This window comes from Suncus etruscus, chromosome 11, assembly GCF_024139225.1.
Source record: "Suncus etruscus isolate mSunEtr1 chromosome 11, mSunEtr1.pri.cur, whole genome shotgun sequence".
In the NCBI taxonomy this organism is placed as follows: domain Eukaryota; kingdom Metazoa; phylum Chordata; class Mammalia; order Eulipotyphla; family Soricidae; genus Suncus; species Suncus etruscus.
The window spans coordinates 18,977,280-18,999,089 of record NC_064858.1 but is presented as its reverse complement, the minus strand read 5'-3'; the positions used below and the strand labels follow the sequence as shown (position 1 = coordinate 18,999,089).

The 21,810-nt window shown below is 51.1% G+C and overlaps 1 protein-coding gene across 1 annotated transcript in view; it reads right to left on the bottom strand.

The window, feature by feature from the left end:
* DENND5B (DENN domain containing 5B) overlaps positions 1-21,810 on the bottom strand; it is a 59,668-nt gene that overhangs the window by 5,720 nt on the left and 32,138 nt on the right. Inside the window, 13 exon segments of the mRNA XM_049783777.1 lie at positions 665-783; positions 1,091-1,236; positions 2,024-2,145; positions 2,927-3,055; positions 3,848-3,929; positions 7,696-7,774; positions 8,220-8,372; positions 9,301-9,432; positions 12,207-12,300; positions 14,494-14,644; positions 16,171-16,402; positions 17,148-17,567; positions 20,464-20,651. Of these exon segments, the coding sequence (XP_049639734.1) occupies positions 665-783; positions 1,091-1,236; positions 2,024-2,145; positions 2,927-3,055; positions 3,848-3,929; positions 7,696-7,774; positions 8,220-8,372; positions 9,301-9,432; positions 12,207-12,300; positions 14,494-14,644; positions 16,171-16,402; positions 17,148-17,567; positions 20,464-20,651 (2,047 nt within the window).

Sequence of the window (21,810 nt, the reverse complement as noted above, 5' to 3'; positions counted from 1 at the left end):
AGAAAAAAAAAAGAGCAGAACATAGCAGTCCCTTGTCCTGGACTGTTGGGTTCCATTTAATGTCTGCTTTTTTGTCCTAGGTGGCTGGTTTGGGGCCACACCTGGCAGTGCTAAGGACTCACCTAGGGATCACTCCAAGCAGCATTTGGGGCGCTATCTGTAGCACTAGGGATCAAACTGGGGTCAGGCCTGACGCAGGGCACCTGCCCTACCTGCTGTACTCTCTCAAAGTGGCCTGAAATCACTTTATTTTGATTTGTTTTCAGACCACACCTGGTGATGCTCACAGGTTATTCCTAGTTCTGCACTCAGGGATCACTCCTGGCAGTATTCAGGGAACTCGTATGGGGTGCCATGGATGAATCCTGGGTCAGCCACATGCAACCCAATGCCCTTGCTGCTGTACTGTTGTTTCAACCCCCTGAAGGCCTTTGTTGAAGGTGAATGTAGGCAAGTGTTTTGCAGGAGTGAGGTCCTGGATGTGAGCCCTAGCACAAACACAATTTGGTGGTGTTCTGGGGGCATGGGAAGCAATTTGTGTTACACAGATACAAACCATCTAGTCTTCAGATCTAGTCTTCAGGTGGCAGTTGGAAAGCTTTGGGGAGAAAACAACTGCCCGGCACTTTCCTGCCACGGAGCTGTGAGCTGAGGCTGCCCTCACCTGTACGTGTGCCCAGTGATCTCATTCCTGACCACCACACAGTCCACCAGCCACTTGGTCAACAGTCCTGAGTTGTCGTGGCCAATCTGCACCGTGGTCAGCTTGCCCAGGTTCTGGCACTGCGGAGAGACACTGACGGTCAGCTGGGATGGCACGGGATCCCTGTGCTGAGAAGCCACACAGGAGGCCCCACTTTCCGAGCCTGGGGATGGGGCTAAGCCCAGCACTGTGGTGCTGAGGTGGTGGACACGGGGAGAGGAGTATAAAGAATAGCACTATGAAGAAGCATCGAAAGCCAGCATGGATGCTCATGGGGGCTGTGAGCACAGAAGGGCATAATGTTCCAGAACATTCTGTCCTGCTGCATGACTAGGGGTCAGGGAAGAGTGGTGGTTGTCGGGGAGGGCCACACAGGACACCCCCTACCTCGAATGTCATCTCCAGGAGGTTCTTTGGAATCTGCATCACGCCCGTGTCCCCCAATTCTCCCGACACACAGACCCAAGGGTTGGAAGTGATGATGGTGTTGCTCAGCTTCTTGGTGGGGATGACCACAACCCTGTAGGGGATGACTGAGAGGCCAGGGTAGGGGTGAGTGTGTGGAGTGGGAGTAAGGCACTCAGGACATGGGACCTACAGTTCAGGGATCACCCCGGCCACACAGGGTATATGTGGGTGCTGCTGGGGACTGTGTGATGCAAGTTGAACCAAGCTTGCTAAAGTGAAGACAGTGCCCTGTCTCCACCCCCTAAGGCCTCCTACCACACAGGGTGGTGGGTCCCAGCCTTGCCTCCCAACCCAATGCATAGGAACAGACCCAAATCTCAACACCAGGGTGAACTCTGGTGAGTGGAGTGATACGAGATGCCAGCCTCAGGTTGGAGGGTTCTACTTTTTTTCTTTGGTTCTTGGATCACACCCGGCGATGCTCAGGGGTTACTCCTGGCTCTGTGCTCAAAAGTTGCTCCTGGCAGGCTTGGGGGACCATATGGGATGCCAGGATTTGAACCAAGGTCCGTCCTGTGTTGGCCACGTACAAGGCAAACGCCCTACCACAGTGCTATCACTCTGGCAAAGGATCCCACTTCTTAATCATAAACACCAATGTGCTCCCCTGCAAAAAAAGGGGCACCTGGCTTCTTCCAGGTGGGTACCCCTCATTCCTGATCTACATGGGCTCTAAAAGCACCTGAGAGTTTTCCATCCCACACCCACAGCACAGGATGCAAAGTTGGGGCCAGCCAGTGTAGCTGTTCTACCAGGATGGATGAAATGGGTGATTCACATGGCTAGTTCTGGGCCCAGACCTGGGGGTGATGGGGGACTTGGTACTGCCCGGCATAGCAGGCCTGGTCTCACCAATGGTGGTGAAGGCACCCGTGAAGCAGAAGTAGTCGACAGCATTGAGGGCGAGAAGATGGTAGAGGAACTGCTCCCGCTCATCCTCACAGCGCAGGAAGGCGTAGCGCTTGTACAGCTTCCTGCAGGGCACCAGGACACTCAGCCAGTGGGCAGCCACCAAACCGGAAGGGGACACCACTCGGCTCCCGCCCCCAGGAACAACCCAAGGACAGAAGATGGAAACCAAGAATGAGCTCCACACCTGCGGCCTAGGGTCCGACCAGCAGCACAACTACCCCTGGCTGCCAAGTCGCTTGCCCCCACAGTGGTGATGCTGACAGCTTTTGCCCGCCATGGATCCCTAGTACAAGTGCCCAAGGGGTGATGAGCTGTACATATGTCACCCCTTAGCCTAGGGACAACAGTGCCTCAGCTTGGCCTTTACAGGGGGTCCTGAGAGGCACTACACCCAACTGCCACGGCTCACATGGGACTGTCCAGAGGACAGGACACATAACTGCCATAGAAACTTCAGTAGATTCTACCAGAACAACCCTGGCAGGCTCTTGGAAGCCATGGACCCCAAGATAGTTTGGACACGGGCTATAAGCTGGAGTGGGCACCAGAGGGGGAGCAAAGGGCCTCGGACAGGTTCCTCTGTATTTTTGTGCTGGTAAGGGAGGCCATGGCAGAGAGGCCCTGGGTTGCAGGCTATTCTGAGAGAAGCTCAGTGGACATGGCTCTGGGCATCATGGGTCTCCCCTTGTAATCTCTGCAAGCTGAGGTATAGGGACCCAGCTCTGAGGAGGGCTTTCAGCCCATGGCATTTCAGTGTCCTGAGGATAAGCTCCAGGCTGTTGTCTGGGAAATGGGGCCCACCCTCCTGGACATGTAATGTTCTGGGCTCAGGCCCCACTGTACTTGGTGAGAGGCTGGTCTGAAAGCAGCTGCTTGAGGTGCTGGGACAAAAGCTTCTTCTCCAGGGACAGGCGGATCCAGGCCCGTGCCCGGCCCACGTCCGTCTTGATCTCACTCATGTTCTGCACATGCCTGCAGGAGACAACATGGAGGGGTGTGAGAGGGAGGAGGAGTACACACAGCCAGAGCAAGCACCAGAGAAGAATGGACACGCTCAGCTCCAACAGCCTCACACTTCCTGTAGTGGCCAGGCTCGTGGGCTTCCTGTCAGCCATGATATTGCTGATTGCGTGATTGAAAATCAAGGCAGGAGCTGGAGAGATAGTATGAAGGTAAGGCATTTGCCTTGCATGCAGAAAGATGGTGGTTCGAATCCTGGCTTCCCATATGATCCACTGAGTATGCCAGGAGGGATTTCTGAGCCCAGAGCCAGGAGTAACCCTTGAGCACTGCCAGATGTGACCCAAAAACCAAAAAAAAGAAAAAGAAAAAAAAAAAAAGAAAAAAGAAAATCAAGGCAAAGAGGTGCTGGACTCCCGAAGCCTAGAGTGAGTCCAGCAGAGGTAAGTGGGACTCTCAATCAATCAGTGCATGCGGTTCGTTCGTGGCCATGGAGAGCCATACTGGCACCACTGAAACCAGGCTGGACCTCAGGTAAGGCTCTCTGAGTGAGAAAGCTGCCTGGCACACTCATTCCTCTACTTGAGAGTTCTCAACTCTCCCGAAGAAAGGTAAGGCCGACAAGTCTCGATTCGTCCTATGGGTGATGCCGAGGGGTCTCATTCTTGGTGTCTTTGCTTCCAAGGAAATCCAATGCATTGCCCTGTGAGCCTGCACCCCAGTCTGTCACCATCACTCAAGTACTTTACTTGGGTAAAGTGTCACATGTAGTCCTGGTCCCATCTGCAGGAGAAGGGAATGTACCTCATATCCTGGATCAGAGACACCCTCAGCGCTGGCAAAGCAAGTCCCGAGTCTGATTTTCTCCTCTCCGGCCCAAGGGCAACTGTGGAAAGACGTCAGCAGAGAATGAGGTAAGACTGAACCCAGAGGCCCTCACTAAGCCTGCAGAGACATAGAACTAAGCTGTGAGCCATTTTCATTCTGATCAACCCAAGGCTGGTGGGGGTGGAGGGATGGAAATCATGCCCAGAGGTTCTCAAGGTAGTAAATGACTCTGGATGGAGCTTCTCGCTGAATCACGTCACAGGGACCTAGGGCCTGAGGGGCTCTGGACCCATTACGCATGCCTGAACAAGGATGAGGGGGACCCAGAGCTCTCTGCCAGTCACATACACCCTAGCAGCAACCCTACCCACAAACCTGGTAGTTGTCCTCAAATAAAAGCTTATTCCCTCAATTCCCATCCCCTCCCCACTGCTTTGGTCTTTGGGTCATACTCAGCAGTTCGCAGGGCTTACTCCTGCCTCAACACTCAGGAATTCCTCCTGCTGAGATCAGGGGACCATATGGGGTGTCAGGGATCAACACAGGGCAAGGTCAACACTCTCATTGCTGTACTATCTCTTCAGCTGACCTTGGGGAAGAGTCCTATTTTGTCTATGGGTTTACCAACTAGGTAAACCCAGCCTGTGGGAGAGAGAAGCTGGGAAAATGCAAGGGGAATTCCGCAAGCTGTCCTTGAATATAAAAGAATATCTCTGTTCAGAGACTTATATTCCTCACTGTTATGATTGCAGGTTAGCTGAGAAGAATGTCATCTAGGTCAAAACAACCTATCCTGGGCCTGGAGCGATAGCACAGTAGTAGAGTGTTTGCCTTGCACGTGGCTGACCCAGGACGGACATGGGTTTGATCTCTGGTATCCCATATGGTCCCCTGAGCCAGGAGCAATTTCTGTGTGCTTAGCCAGCAGTAACCCTTGAGCGTCATTGTGTGGTCCCCCAAAATAAACAAACAAAAAAAAACCCCCAACCTATTCTTACATACCAACCAGGTTAATGGTGCCATGAACATTGCAACCACTATCCTTACATACCATCTGAGTTAATGATGCCATGGACCTTATAACCGCTATCTTCACATACCAATTGGTTGCTGTAATGGCTGAGCAATGTAAAGCTGAATTACCCACCTTCTGTTTCCCGCCTAAAATGTGCCTTTAAAAACCCCATCTCTACCTTCAATAAACGAAATCTATTGCTAGACAATACTCCCCTGTGAGTGGTCTGTGTATTAGACTTGTGGCCTTCCCTCCTCTTCCTGAGTCTGGCCTCACAGGCTACGGACTGAAAGAGACCCTACCCTCTTCCCACCCTTGCATTGGCCTTGTTGGGGGTCCCCCACCAGAGTCCGATGCCAGCCCCTCTTGGGGGACGAGGAAGAGGGCCAGGGGTAACCCAAGTCTTGTATTTATTTTTTTTTATTTTGGGTCATACCCGGCAGTGCTCAGGAGTTACTCCTGGCTCTACACTCAGAAATCACTCCTGACAGGCTCAGGGGACCATATGGGATGCTGGGATTCAAACCGCCATCCTTCTTTTTTTTTCTTTTTTGGTTTTTGGGCCACACCCGGCGGTGCTCAGGGGATACTCCTGGCTGTCTGCTCAGAAATAGCTCCTGGTAGGCACGGGGGACCATATGGGACACTGGGATTCGAACCAACCACCTTTGGTCCTGGATTGGCTGCTTGCAAGGCAAATGCCACTGTGCTATCTCTCCGGGCCCTAAACCGCCATCCTTCTATATGCGCAAACGCCTTACCTCCATGGTATCTCTCCGGCCTTTAAGTCTTATATTATTTTTTGCCCAATGCTACCATGAGCCTGACACATTTGGATAAAATCCACTTAAGAGAAAACTGTCTCCTCACCTGTATTTTTCTCTTGATCAGATAGATACTCACCCCCTACATACACATGGGGTTATGCTGGGGTGGGTCTCCACTAGCTCAGGGAGACCCTGAGAGTCTCTGGAAACTGACTCCATTGCTACTGTCACTCATTTGGAATTTCTAACAGTTGGCAAAACAAAAAACCGTAGGTAGGGACCACACATTTATAAGCCAAATAAAAGTCAACAAGCTACTAATTTGTATATAGTCAGCCCATATTGTTCTTTGATTATGGAACTATTTGTTTTCAAGTTTATGCTTATGCATACTTCACACATTGTATTTAAAATCCTAACTCCTTGGGCTGAGTCATCAAATGTGTAAGAGCAATATTTACAAAATATTGTAATAGAAATCAACACTACATTGATTTCCAAAGCATCATTTTTGTTTTGCTTATTTTTGTTTGGGAGCTGGACCTGGTGGTGTTCAGGGCTAACTCCTGGCCCCAAACTCAGTAATCATTCCTGATGAGGCTCAGGGGACCACCTGGGATGCTGGGGATTGAACCCAGGTCTATAGTGTGCAAGGCAAATACCTTTGCTTTACAACCTTGCTGCACTATCGTTCTAGCCCCTAAAGTTCTTTGCAGCCTCGTGCTAGGATAGTGTTCACATAAGCTCATTCTCCTTTGGGTGCGCATGCACAGCGGAGGCTGTGGGGCCCAGATCATGGTCAGAAGTGACCTGGATGCTCGAAAAGAGACAGAGGGATTGTGCCACACTAGGCTCTGTCTCCAAGGAAGCTCCAGCCCTTATCAGTGGCTGGAGACAGAAGTACTGCAGGCCCTAACCAACCTGGGTCCTGCTCCCGAGAGTGGCTTCTTCCCTGGAGTGCACTTTGTCTAGCAGGGTGACTTCTGTGGGAACACTTCCTGTGTACGATGGCTGGGACAGTGTTGGGATGGAGTCGAAGCAGCAATCCCTGTTCTCTTGATGGAAACTGGGGAACACACATAAACTACAAGGATCTTTTTTTTTTTTTTTTGGGTTTTTTTTTGTTTGTTTGTTTTTGTTTTTGGGTCACACCCGGCGGTGCTCAGGGGCTACTCCTGGCTGTCTGCTCAGAAATAGCTCCTGACAAGCACGGAGGACCACATGGGACACCGGGATTCGAACCAACCACCTTTGGTCCTGGATCGGCTGCTTGCAAGGCAAACGCCTCTGTGCTATCTCTCCGGGCCCGATCTTTTTTTTTTTTTTTTTTTGGTGTTTTTTTTTGTTTGTTTGTTTTTTTGGTTTTTGGGCCACACCCGGCGTCGCTCAGGGGTTACTCCTGGCTGTCTGCTCAGAAATAGCTCCTGGCAAGCACGGGGGACCATATGGGACATCGGGATTCGAACCAACCACCTTTGGTCCTGGATCGGCTGCTTGCAAGGCAAACGCCGCTGTGCTATCTCTCCGGGCCCAACTACAAGGATCTTAGTGAGTGCACTTAAAGGGGTGATGACGGAGATGGGCTCTGACATGCCTGCTCTCAGGAGTCTCTCAGGGGCAGTGTTGATGGAGACGGAGGGCAAGAAGGTTGAAAGTTGAGAGGTCGAAAATTGCTTCCTTCAAAATCAAACACCAGAATCATTTCCTTGCATTAGCAACTAAAGGTGACATGAAAGCAGCACCACTAACAGGGTCCAATGAGCTGTTTGTTCATCTTGACCAGTTTCCTAAGGCCACGACGTGTGGTGGATCAGTCACTGCCGGGCTGGCTCAATGCCAAACAACTATGCCACCTATGGGGCAGTCAGTGCTGGTGGAAAAAATCCAGTGCATGGCCCCACAGCAAGGGCAGGGCATATGCTCGGACCCGCCCCGCTCTGGGTTCCCTTTGACTCTCAGCTGCAGAACAAGCCATCAGCCCAGCCAAGACCACCCTCTGCTCCACATTCAGCAAGAAGCCCCGACTGCCCACACAATCTCACCTGGCGACTCAGCCAAGTGTTCCTGCTTCTCTTCCCGGTCCTGGAATTGGATCAGGTGTGACCAGAGTGCAGACTTCCCCTGTGAGGACAGCAACAGGTCCAAGAAGGTCTGAGAGTGGTACTTTGAAAGACACTTCCATGCTAGCAATGCACAAATCCCGATTTAGGCCTTTGGGGTGGGGATTCTGGCTCAGGCCTTCCAGGAGGGATCCCAGGCATGGCCAGAGTAGTGCTGGTAGCTCTGGAAGCAATACTGTGGGCAGTGAGACCCGCTAGGATGGGCAGCTGACAAGGCTCAGTATGGGAAGGGCTAGACACTCATGGGGCATGACAATGGCTGAGTGCCGCTGGCCCTGCCAGAGTGTCCGCTGTGTTTGACCGGGTCTCACCCCCACACCCCAGGACCAGCTTCCATCCCTGTGACAGCCCACCCACCATCGGCACACCAGATGTGTCCTGAAATGGAGATGCCACAGCTGGTCTGAATGGCCTGTGGCACAGGGCTGGTTCCCTTTACTCCGTACCTGCTTGATCTGCAGACCGTGGCTCCAGATTCGCTCCAGAAGGTCACACAGACTGGCAATGAGTGTGTTCTCCTCCAGGCCCGTGATGCTGACTTCCCCGTGGCCTAGCTCCACAGCCTCGTGGCCCATCTTCTCTACCAGCATGCGCTTTGTCTGTAACATAGGGGGTTTATGTGTCACCTGTGGATACAGGTTCCCCTCGCCCCCATCGGTGTGGCCTCTATGCTTGGACCATCGTATCCCTCAAGAGAAGAAAGACGCCATACACACAAGTCTCCAATGGCTGCGGAGACCTGGAAGCTGTCACAGCTCACACTTATGACAACATCTCACACTGCAGGGAGATCAGCCCTGAGCAAAGGGCTGCTCTCACTGTTCCCATCTGTGAGGATAGGAACACCCATGTATCTGTACTTTCACATGTGCATGAGGACACAGGAAGGAGGTGGAAGGTGGTTTGGGGCACATCGATTGCATTGAACAACTGACCTGCCCCTGATCTCCACACCACTCAAGCTGAGAACAGCCAGCACAACCCATAGTCCACAGCTTGGGGCCTGTTCCTAGGCATCAGGGGGGCAACATGGGTGTAGAGACAGATAAACACACACATAGAGACACCCATAGGGACACACGAAGACACAGACACACAAACACACCTAGAGACACTGATGAAGACAGATCGGGACCAGAGCTATAATACAGTGGGTAGGGTGCTTATCTTGCACGCAGCTGACCCAGATTTGATCCTCAAAATCCCATATGGTTCTGGAGCAGTGCCAGGAGTGATTCCTGAGAGAATAGCCAGGAGTAAGCCCTAAGCATCACTAGTCATGACCCAAATCTCACACACACACACACACACACACACACACACACACACACACACAAAATCCCACAGAAACAAAGAGACAGATACATGGATACACACAGACACATACACATGGATAAACACAGACACACGTAGGCACAAGACAAAGCCACACACAACATTCCAACATGGCCTTGCTGGTGAGGATGGCCGGGTTGGGAAGGTGAGGTATCCCCCGTGGCCCATCCCATCTTGAGGAGCATCACCCACCTTCATCCGACACTCCTTCAGCAAGCCCTCCACGAACTTCGAGTTGGTTTGCGCGATGACTGCTGGCGACAGGTCGGACAGTCTGGGCTGCCGCAAGTTCTTGCCTAAGCTTCGGGCCTCCTGCATATATTTCTAGAGAGAACAGAGGGTTTCTGGTGAAGAAGCATCTACAACTTGAAACAGGAGTGAGTGGTCTGGGGCCAGCCCAGGGGTGATGGGGACAAGGAGTGTCTGCAAGGAAGAGCATGGAGACAGGAATGGGGGTCTTGGCAGACCTGCCCATGACACCTCCCAGGACCCTGCCTTCACCTTCTCAGGAAGCCTGACACTGAGAGCAGATGTGTGCAGTCTTGCCTTCTTTTAATAAGGGCAGTTTGTACATTAAGAGACTTTTACTTTAGAAGGAAAACAATCTGCTAAATTGGGTATACATGGAGAAAAAGGAGTTACTGATTTGGGCTTTCGTAGAGCCCCTGATGACAGAAGCAATAAATGCCTCCATTCCGGGCACTGAAGAACACACCAATCAAACCATGATTCAGGTTAAGGAGTCTGATCCTCAATTTGATCCCCACCACTGCTGTGAGCTCCCACACAAAGAATTAATTAAAGCAATAAAAATGATGTGGTCTTGGCAAGCATTTGGTTCTCAGAATACTTCAGTGACCTTCTTCCTGCTTCAAAGCTTTTCCAAGGGTCAGAGAGGGAGGGCATGGGGAGTGAGTCCAGAATCTCAAGGGAAATGCAGTGCATCTGTGAGAAGCCACCAACAGAAGCATCCAACAGAGGAAAACAGAGAACAACAGGCTCAGAGGATCGGCTGGCAACACAGGCTAGAGGTCTGTCTACAGTTTCTTGGTGCTTGCTGTCTTTCCTATCACCTCACATGGTCTGGAGTTCTTTGGAATCTCCATCTGGGAGCACTGCTGATTGTTAACTCTGGAGCCCTGAAAGCAACTCCCATAGGGCTGAAGGAGACAGATGTGGGCAGAGAAGCCCTCCAATGTGGCTAATTCATGCTATCCCATGGACAGGTATAAGCAAAGACCCTAAGAACACTTGCTTCCATAAGTGGTGACACCTGTTGGAGTGTATATCCTGGATAGACTCAGATCCACTGCCCAGAAAGTATAGGCCTCTTGGACAAGTCAATCCATCTGTGGGCCAGAAGACTACAAAGATTGCTCTTGGGCAAAGCTCAAGTGACCTTCAGTCTATGCAGAGACAGAAGCTGGTGAAAAGTTGAATTTGAGACGAGAGAGACAAAAATGAAATAAAAATGACTCTTGCAGAGCTCAGAGGGACTCTTGATGTCAGCTCCTAGGGAACCCTCATCAGCTTACAGGGAGGGACCCCTCAGTAAGATCACAAGGACTCCTCATCAACTCACAGGGACCCTTGGTCAACTCACAAAGGAGGAGACTCAGGTCCCAGAGAAAGTGATGTCTATTCTAAGGCTGAGAAGTTTGACCTTTGAACCTCATGTGGCCCTCAGACCTGGAGCCAGGCTGAGAACACAGCAGGAAGCACTAGGATAAGGACTTTCTGGGAGCCATGCAAGGCAGCCAGGCTGTAGATTACTCTCACCCAGAGGCTGGGACAGGATGAGAGAGAACAGGATAGGTTGAGAGAGAACCGGGGAGCCATATTAGTCCCAAGGCTTGTAGCTGTTCCTTCCACACACCAAACTTCAGAAGTAAGGACATGACCAGAACTTCCTCCACACTGCTTGAACATAGGAGCTGGACGTCACTGGGCAGCAAAGGAGGCCTGAGGATCTTTCTCCAAAACTAACTTAGAAATAAAGATGCCCACAGGTAAGCCAAGGGTGAGCTCCAGGCTGACAGCTTCAGCCTCTAGTGCAGTGGTTCTCAAATAGTGGGGTGCGCCCCCCAGGGGGGTTTAGAGGCTCCGTAAAGGGGGCCATGTTTGATCTCGGCAAACACTGTCATAACAAGCTAAGCCCCGTGTTTATGTCTCTGTATGTCTCCATACAGCTGAGAGTTGCTGTGTCCTGCTTCAAATCTCGCTTCAAAAAGCTATGCATTGCAAAACATGCTCATTGGAGCCATTCATCCAGACATCATCTCTGATTAAAAAGTCAGCTCAAGGGGCCGGGTAGGTGGCGCTGGAGGTAAGGTGTCTGCCTTGCAAGCGCTAGCCAAGGAAGGACCTCGGTTCGATCCCCCGGCGTCCCATATGGTCCCCCCAAGCCAGGGGCGATTTCTGAGCACATAGCCAGGAGTAACCCCTGAGCATCAAACGGGTGTGGCCCAAAAACCAAAAAAAAAAAAAAAAAAAAGTCAGCTCAAATTATTTTATGTATTTTTGTTTTACAGGTTAAAGTTTTTTTAAATAAAGATACTATTTACAGTCGCGCGGGACGGGGGCGTGAAAAATGTTTTCTTCTTCCTAGACATGACAGAAAATAATTGAGAGGCGCCGCTCTAGTGAAACTTGATTAGAAGAGCTTCCTCCCTACATGTAGAAGCTCATCCACCAGGAATCTGCCTGAACTTGGGTCTGCTCCAGGGTCCCTGGGGTCCCTCTTTTTTAGATTTGTCCTGTACTGGGGTCCCTGGTACACTTCAATTTTAACAAATGTCTGGAGATGTGACAGTGGTGGGCGACTGGCCTCTACCTTTAACCCCAAATAACAGACACACCAATGAATAAAATATAGTGGGGTGAGGGAAGGTGATGAGAAGCAGGTATCTCCCACGTTGAGGGAGAGACCTGCCTTAAAGATACCCGATCCCCCTCTTTTGAGGGGTAGTTTGGACCACACTCAGCAGTGCTCAGGGGTTATTTCTGGCTCCAAATTCAGGAATCACTCCTGGTAGGTGCAGGGGACATAAGGGATGCTGAGGATTCCCAATCCCTTCTGTGGGGCAGCCAGTACCTACCTCCTTGAGGTCATTGTCAAGGCCCGAGTGCTCGCAGTGTGGCCGGGGACGCTCCTTCCAGCGCTGTGTGCTGCCCCCACGGCTGGCCCAGCGGCTACAAAGAGAACATAAGGTCACTCAGAATCCACACAGGGGTGGGTAGAGCCTGGGCTCAGCTCCAACCACAGGAGCCTGCTGGGTTCCAACTTCACTCCATAGCTTCCCAAAGCATCTGCACACCCTGCATGAGGCCTCTGCGCCAGGTGGCAGGAATCTCTGTGGGGCCCCAGGGCCTCCTGAGCTGCATGGGGGAGCCCCTGACATCCTCCCAAAAAAGATGAGGATTCTCTGCCTGATTTGAAACTGTTATTAAGATAAGGCTGGAGAGAGGACAGTGGGGAAGGCATTGGCCTGGATGTGGTCTCCATATCCCTTCAGGAATGTAGTGTGAAGATAAGGCTTAAATGTTTCGGCCTTTCCTTGTGAAATGGGATTGGGCTACCGATACTTCTCAGGTAGTCTGGTCTGGGCTGATCTCTCTGTGGCATTTTCAGAAAAGGGACTGGGGGATATTCTCCTTTCTGCAGAACTACAGAAGCCCAACACCATACCCTACACCCTCTGACAGAAATGGCCAGCTCCATGAATGAACCTTATCAAACTGCCCAGCCACCAAATTTATTTTAAATCTATCAATGACCATGTAATACCTCAATATCTAATAGTAGTGTCCAGCCCAGTAGTATCACAGGAAATCTGAAGGTAAAGTTACATAGTAATCTACCAAGCTCAGTGAACCTAAACAGTAACCAGAAGGTTGAACAAGCACCAACCACAGTCCAGTAAATTCTTTGATTCTGACTTTAGTTAAACACCATGAAAAGATAAAGCAATCATTTTAAATTGACCTGTGTTGATGTAAATTTTGGTAACTCCATCTGCCTTTGTGTCGTAACAAAAAATATGAATTAAATTTGTTTGTGCCTGAAAAGAGGCAGCTAAAGTAGTGGGTGGGAAATTGGAGACTCTGGTGAAGGGAAGGTCACGCTGGTGGTGACCTTCATGCCTGAAATAACTATATTATGAATAAGTTGGTAAAGCATAGCATTATAATAAAAACTGGGAAAGAAGATGGTGGAGGTACTGAACTGGGTCTCCCCTTACCCCCAGTATATACTAAAAATCTCTATTTTCAGGCCTTCCAAGCATTTAGAGAACCTGGGACCTGGGGCTATGCAGAAGATTATAATCAAGTGGACCCGAAACTTAGCAGAGAGAATGCAGTACTGGTAATTTGCTGTGTGGGGACCTTTATCCTGCACTGACTCCTTAGTCCCCAACAGGCAGGACTTCACTGCAGCACTTGTGAGCATGGCCCTATTTGGAAGTGAATAGGCTTTGCAGGTGGAATGCAGGTAAACTGGAATCCCAAATACAACCAGCAGGGGTCCGTAGGAGCCTGAAGTTTAGTTTCTGTCAGACCTGAACAAGTGTCCTGCAGGAGGGCCAGACTTGTCAGTTCTGGAAGATGGGCTTCCAGGATCATGTGATAGTACATTTGGGGAGGGAGGATATACCCTGAGTTCATGTTTGTTTGCTCTGCAGGCTTGGGAATCTGTATAGTCAAAAAAGCCCAATTCCTCTACCCTGATGTGAGGAGCAAGAGTCTTGAGTGTTTATACACCACCGTGTCCACAGCCCCAGAATAAGAACCTTTCATATGATGCACCCAGAAACTGAACAGTGTCAATCCATGTATTCAGTGGATACTTTGGTCTTCAAAAATGCCATGAGGAGGGGCTGGAGAGATAGAATGGAGGTAAGGCGTTTGCCTCTCATGCAGAAGGTCTGTAGTTTGAATCCCAGCATCCCATATGGTCCCCTGTGCCTGCCAGGTAGCGACCCCAAAACAAAACAAACAAACAAACAAAAAAAATGCCACGAGGAGGGCTGGAGCTATAGAATAGCAGTAGGGTGTTTGCCTTGCATGCAGCTGACCCGGGACAGACCTGGGTTCAATTCCCAGCATCTTATAAAGGCCCCCAAAGCCAAGGGCAATTTTTGAGTGCATAGCAGGAGTAACCCCTGAGTGTCACCAGGTATGGCCCAAAAACCAAACCAACAAACAAAAATGCCATGAGATGAGGCTGAGGGTAGTGGCTGGTGGCTCTGAGAGGTCAGTCCATGTACACTCATTCCCTTCAGCTGACAAAAATGAAAGGAGAGGGGAAGGGAGAGAGGGGAAAAAGGGAAAGAAGAGATGGGGAGAGGAGCAAAAATGGGGAAGGAATGGAATGCTGGCCCTTACTTGTTGCTGGTTGGCCCTGTGGCTAGGACATCAGCCTGCAGCCTCGGGAAGAAGCCTTGCTGGTACTTTCCCTGTCCAATCTTCATGTCTAGAAGGTGGGGGTGGATGGCCGTGTGGTCCATCTTCATCAGCCGCTGCTCGATGGACTGGGCTGGGGAGGAGGGCATCAAGTCAATAGCCAATCAGCATGGCCTCAGGGACAAGTCCCCAAGAACAGTCTCGACTGAGTACTGATGGGTACTCAGTCCACCCTGAACCACACTCTACAGATGTCCTTCAAGAGCAGGTGCTCCAGGACCCAGTGCCAGATAGGCTGAGGGGCCCTCCCACAGCCAGAAAATTGTGTCCTTCTGCCTCCTGTCCAGGAGCAGGATGGCTTGCACTTCCTGAGGCCCATGGCTCACTGGCCTTGGTGGGACTCAGCGGGATGAAGCTTCTCCAGACCAATCTGCCCTTTTTGGAATGTGCTGGGACCTGCTTGTATAGAATGAGGATGGGGCAGTGAAGCAGGAGACCACACATGGCCACCACCTCTCTGCAGAAGGACACAGCTTTCAGAGAGCCCCGGAGACAGGGACAGGTCCTCAGTGCACCAGGAGCAAGGAAAGCATGTCTGACTTGCTAATGACATAGGCAGTGGCTGTGGCTGTAGGACCCGCAGATGCTGCTAGGCAGAGATACTCTGGATCCAGCTCAGCTCCTTTTACCACTAACTCACTGGCCAGCGCCATGTTTTTTAACCCTTTCTTCTCAGCTGGGACATGGGAACAACACATGGCCTAGGATGTATCACCCCCTCAGGAGAGAATCAGTGTGGATGAGAAGGAATCACCTGGGCTGTGTGATGAAAGGAACCTGTGTCCCTGAGGACCTTTCTGCCCAGCACCCATCATTTTGGGGTAGTTTTTTGTTCTTTCCTCAAAACAGGCAAAAAAAAAAAAAATGGGGGATTACTCTACAGCTTTTTCTGAAAGGGAGGGTTCATGCCCTATACCTGGGGCATTTTCAAGCTATAGGACTTTTCCATGGGATAAACGCTGTAATGCCACCACAGAGGAAGGCCCAGTGCTGATACCAAGGAAAGGGCTGAAGGGTCAGGACCTGTGTTGCAATGTAGGATGAGGGTCTCGATTGAGCATGGACTCAGGTGAGCTCCCCCAAAGCACTGCTGAGCTCTATGGGTCAGCACAGCACAGGTCATGCTTTAGGGCCCAGGTCAGGAAATGTTTTATGTCATTCACCTCTTTGTTCTTTTTTGTTGTTGTTGTTTTTGTTTTTTGGCCACACCCGGTGACGCTCAGGGGTTACTCCTGGCTATGTGCCAGAAGTCGCTACTGGCTTGGGGGACCATATGGGACGCCGGGGATGGAACCGCGGTCCATCCAAGGCTAGCGCAGGCAAGGCAGGCACCTTACCTCTAGCGCCACCGCCCGGCCCCCCACCTCTTTGTTCTTTATCACTGAAGTTGTGTTCATGGGCAGACCACAAGGTTACAACATTGTGTCAGCAAGGAATCACATCTCTTGTGTCTGTGCTGTGCTTGGCAGTGTCAGGGTGGAGATCCTTGGGGATAGGAGGACTGCCTGTACTAAATCCCGACTACAGTTTGCTATTTTCAACCAAGCCCTCTGAGGCACAACAGTGAAGGCAGCAAAGTAAAAAGGTGGCCAGATGTACCTGCATTGCTCAGGGTACTGCACGGCTGGTACAAGGACGACCGCAGGGTGGGCGCCCGGACCTGCGCCAGCCGGAACTTCTCAATCCGTGCGTCGAAGACACGAAGCAGAGGGTCCTTCTCCTCCCACTGGGACATGATCTTGTTGTCTATGAAGGTGGCAAACATCTGTGTTTCGATGAAGCGAGACAGGAAGGGCAGGAAGGGCTCGGGCTGGTCCGATAGGAAGGAGGCCTGGAGGGGTGCAGAGAGGATGAGCTGGGCGCACCCCTGTCACCACCCGATCTCCACCCTCACGTGCCCACTGCCTGAGGCCACCAGTACATCACCCTAAGGTGCCCTGCAGCCTCGGAGTTGGAAGAAGGGGTGTGCTGGGCACTGCTCAGGCATTTCCATCCCTGGCCACCTGAAGAAGGGTGCAGTGCTTTAGAACCCACGTCCCCCCTCATAAGGGCTTTTGTGGATAAACCAGCCTGAGTGTCTGATTCCCCCATGGGTTGCCCCTTTGGTGGGTTCTACAGAGTCATCTGGGGAGCAGGAAGCTGCAGAGATTCAGGGAAGATTTTTTTTCTTGTTGTTTTATGTCTTGGTTTTTGGATCACATTTGGGGTGCCCTTGTGGTTTGGGGGATAGAGTCCTCTCTGACACTTCAATAAAGATCGAGCGGACCCAGGAGGTGGCCCGAATGGTGTAGAAGCCCGAAGCAGAGAACACCGAAAAGAGGCCCCTCGTAGGGAGCCTCTGCTCAGTGGAAAATGGCCCCTGGTGACTCCCAGGAATATCAGGCGCAACTGTGGTGCTGTGAGGTCGCCGAGTCGGCCCCTTTCAAGCCTGCTGCCTGTGTGGAACTTGGGGTGAAGCAGGGCACGGGTACCCTCAGCCCACAGGGCAGATGGTCTCTCTGCCCTTGTCCACAACTCTGGGGGGGGGGGGCACGGGGCCAGTGCCAGGTCGACCTGGCTTTGAGATGGGCCCTCACTTTGTCGAAGTTCTGCATATGCTCACGGCTGCTGAGCCAGGTGTCCAGGTCATGGGCCGTCTGGATGACAAAGGCCTCGTAGTCGGCGAACATGTGCGTGAAGCGCTGCGCGAACACATCCCGCAGCTGCACGCTCAGCTGCTGCTCCCGCAGCTCTGCGGTGTCGCACTGCGGCCGCCACTCTTGCCCCCCGTCGCCCTTCTCCCCGCCCGGGGCCACGTTGCCGTTGTTGTCGCCAGCTGGGTGGGTGAGGACCACGCACGTGGGTGTCGGGGGGTTGCTGGTGCCCTCCAGGGAGACCCCAAAGTGCAGCAACACCTGCGCCAGTTCCTGCACCAACTGCCCCTGGTTGGGGAACTGCGGAAACTCCTCCGGCAGCTCAATGAAGTGGGTGTCGATGTCCACGAAGCATAAGTTGGCCTGAGGAGACAGAGAGGGGGGACAGTTTGAGGGGATGAAGGGAAGCGACAGAGTGAGGCGACAGTGTGAAGAGACAATGTGAAGGGACAGAGAATATTTAGGAGAGAGGTTCCTGGCACACAGCTGAAGGCAAATCTCAGGTTCTTCAGCCTTTTCCAGGTTATAATTTCCTTTTTTTTGTGGGGGAGGGGAGAGGTCTGTGGTCAAACTGAGAGGTGCTCAGGGGTTACTCCTCGCCCTGTGCTCAGGGATCATTCCTGTTGGGCTCGGAGACCATATAGAGGGTATCAAGGATCAATCCTGGATCAGTCTTGTGCAAGGCAAGTGCACTCCCCACTGTAATGTCTCTCCAGCCTTTTATTTTCTACAAGTATGTCTCCGGCTGGAAATGCAGCTTAGTGGTGAGCGCTTGCCTGGTGTTTGCGGGTCCTGGGCCTGATCCCAACACCACACTCCTGGAATGTTGGCATGTTGTACGTGTGTATGTACACACTTACTGCCCATGCCTCTCCCCCATGTGTCGGTACAGATCACCAAAATGGGGTGGGTTGGGGTGGTGCTGTCTGTGCCCCCTTTGCCCCAGGCAGGTATTGGGCTCTGACTCATCCACCCACACCAGTCACAGTCCCTGAAGGCCATAGCATGTCCACATAGGACTTGCTCACAGCAGAACCCCGATCCCCACCTGGAACATTTGTGTGCTACATGGCTCTTAGCATCTGCCACTAAGATGAACTATCACCCCAATCTGCCCTCCTAATCTAGAACCCAGAGTGTGGTGGACTGGCAAAGAACAACCAGTGCACAGAAAGACCAATGTACTTTTCCTTGATCCTAAATTCATCTTCCATTCCATGCAATGCGAGTATCTGTGGTCTCAGGGCCTGGCAGGTGGGAGGAGGGAGCTTTGGGGTCAGGGGGAGACCAAACAAAACTGGGTGGGTCTGCATAAGGAACTATACACACGTTTTGCTAATTCACATCTGTACACGTGTGTACACAGCTTACTGTGAATCCATATCAATATGTATGTGTGTACAGGCTTCCAGTAAATCTATATCTGCATACATGGGCTTCTTGTGAATCCACATTTATATCCATGTACATGCTCATGACTACCTATAAATCCACATCTTTAGAGACCAGAGTACAGTGTGCTGCCTTGTACATGACTGACCTGGTTTCAATCCCGGCATTTCATGAGCCTGCCAGGAGTAATTTCTTTCTTTCTTCCCTTTTTTTTTTTCTTTTTTTTTTTTTTGGAGTTTTTGGGCCACACCCAGAGGTGCTCAGGAGTTTTTCCTAGCAACTCAAGAATTGCTCGTGGCAGACTCAGGGGATGCCAGGGATTGAATCTGGACCGGTCTCAGGTTAGCCATGTGCAAAGCAAACTCTCTACTCGCAGTGCTATTGCTCTGACCCTGCCGAGAGTGATTCCTGATTGAAGGGCTAGAAGTAACCCCTGAGCACCACTGGGTATGGCCCCAAAACACAAACACACAAAATCTTACATCTACATATATGTGACTCCATGCCTATAAGCACATCTGTGCATATGACTTCCTGTGAATGGATGTGAATGTACGTCTAGATGCACCTGCGTGCACAAGGCTTCCTATAAATCCACATCTATATATATGGGAACACAGCTTCCTGTGAATCCATGGTGATATGCACAGGACTTCCTGTAAATCCACACCTATCTACACATATCCACAGGGGCTCACATGACTCCATGTCTATATGCACATCTGTATACACGGCTTCCTGTGAATCCACATCTGTATACACACATATCTTCTGTGAATATAAGTCTATATGCATGTATGTGAACACGGCTTCTTGTCAATCAGTATCAGTAGACATGTGCTTACAGACCTATAAATCCACATCTGTGTACATGTGTCCACATGGGACTCCACATCTAAATATGCATATGTGTGCATACAGCTTCCTGGAAATTCAGGAATATACATGTACACACATGTACATACATACTCTGGGTAAACCACATCTACATACATGTGTGCTCAAAGGTTCCTGTGAATCCACATTTATGTATGTGAGTACACATGGCTTCCTGTAAATCCATGTCTGTAGACATGTGTCCACACATGCTCATATAAATCCACTTCCTATAAATTCACATCTGTAGACACATGTGCTCACAGCTTCCTGTAAACCAACTCCATATAAATGCATACACACTCCAGAAAATAGGATGTGTCTGTCGTCAGCTCTAAGAGCAAGCAGGGTGGGTAGGGGCTCACACAGCAATTCACCATCTGTCCTCAATGAGGGAAGCTCAGGGAAGGTCGAGGCCCATGGCAGGGCCTTCCCCACCAATGACAGGTTTGGTGACTCATGTGTGAGGTCCATCCCTGTTCTCAGCAGGCACAGCACAGACTCAGCACTGCATCTCAGGCCAGACAGAGCAGCCCAAGGCTGAACTACATAAAACTTAGGCTTTTGAGAATCCCATTTTGGGCCATGTCTGGCATTTGTGGGACCCACCTGGAGCAGAAACATGCTTTTTCTTTTAAAAGATAAATTCCTTGGCTGAAGCCAAAGTACAGATCACTTGTCTTGTACAGAGCCAATTTGGATTTGATCTCCAGCACCCCATATAGTCGGAAACCCCGTCCTGGACTCTAGCCTGGGACGTCTGGGGACAATGAGAGGCTGACAGGGTTCCAAGAGCCTGGGTTGCAGAGACAAAAGGTGCTGTGAGATACAGTCATGGATCTAACCCCCCAGTGCACAAGAAAATGCTGAGAAAGACTATGTAACATGGAGGAGGTGGTAGAACCTCACAACTGCAGCTGTGCAGCCAGGTTGATGCCCATGCCCGACCCTGGTGCCTAGTACCGCCCTTCCACTCATGCCCTGCAATTACCTCCTGAGGAAGTTCCAGCTTGGAGCGGTCAGCACCACCCTTGGACTGCAGGCCCATCAGGTAGGGCACAGGGGCGTCCAAGAACTGTAGCAGGGAAGCGGGTAGGATGGGCACGTATACGTGCTGCCACTGGAACGGGAAGAGGAGCGCGGTGATGCTCTCGGCCACTGTCATCAGGCGCTGGCAGTCTGTGGGCAAGGACAAACAAGGAGATCATGAGTGCCTGCCCCAGAAAAGCCCTGATGGGAACAGGTTGGGGACACTGATTCTCTGTCCTCTGGTATAGCTGCCAGGCACAGGGCCCTCAGATGGGTAGGAAATGAGAACCTGTGGGTTGTTCTCACTCTCGAGCCTGATTCCCAGCCCAGAGGCACCTTCCTGCATGTTCCTACAGACCACAACTGTCACCTGCAGCTACAGTTCTTCACTTCCTGGTGGGAGAATCCAAACAGGAAGTGGAAACATAAAGTCCAGGCCTCGCCTATGTGAGGCCGCATAAGACAAAGTAGAGTCAGTGGTGACTCCTTGCAATCACTTCTGCCCTGAGAAGCAGAGAAAGGACACAAGGAGGAGAGAAGGAAGCAGATAATACAAATAATCCCCAGTCTTACCCGTGGCCCACCCAAGTTCCATGCCCAGTACCCCATGTAGTCATTCTGTGCATCACCAGGTGTAATTCTTGAGCACAGAGCCCTGAGAACTGTTGGGTATGGCCCAAAAAGCAAATAGAAAAAAAAAAGACAGTAGATCCAAATAAGGAAAATGAAAGTTTCTGGGGCCAGAGAGATAGCACAGCGGTAGGGCATTTGCCATGCATGCAGCGGATCAGGATAAAGGGTGGTTCGAATCCCAGCATCTCATATGGTCCCCCGTGCCTGCCAGGAGTGATTTCTGAGTATAGAGCCAGGAGTAACTCCTGAGTGCTGCTGGGTATGACCCCCCACTCCCCTGGAAAAAAAAAGGAAAAGGAAAATTTCTTGGAAAGAAAATGTCAGGCAACAGATTTCTGAGATGCAGCAGCAGAGAATGACAAAACTCACAATGCAGGGTTGAGGATGGGCCAGCAATGAACCCCAAAGAAAAGCTGGACAAAGAGTCAGAGATCATCATGGAGGAGCCAAAAATGAAGATCCATAGACAAGATTAAAAGAAGTCAGACCTTGGGCTGGAGCAACAGCACAGTGGGTAGGGCCTTTACCTAGCATGCAGCTGACCCAAGTTTGACTCCTAGCACCTCATATGTTCCCCCAACCCTTCCAGGAGCAATTTCTGAGTGCAGAGCCAGGAGTAATCCAAGTGCCACCAGGTGTGGGCCAAAAAGCCAAAAAAAAATTTTTTTTTATCTTC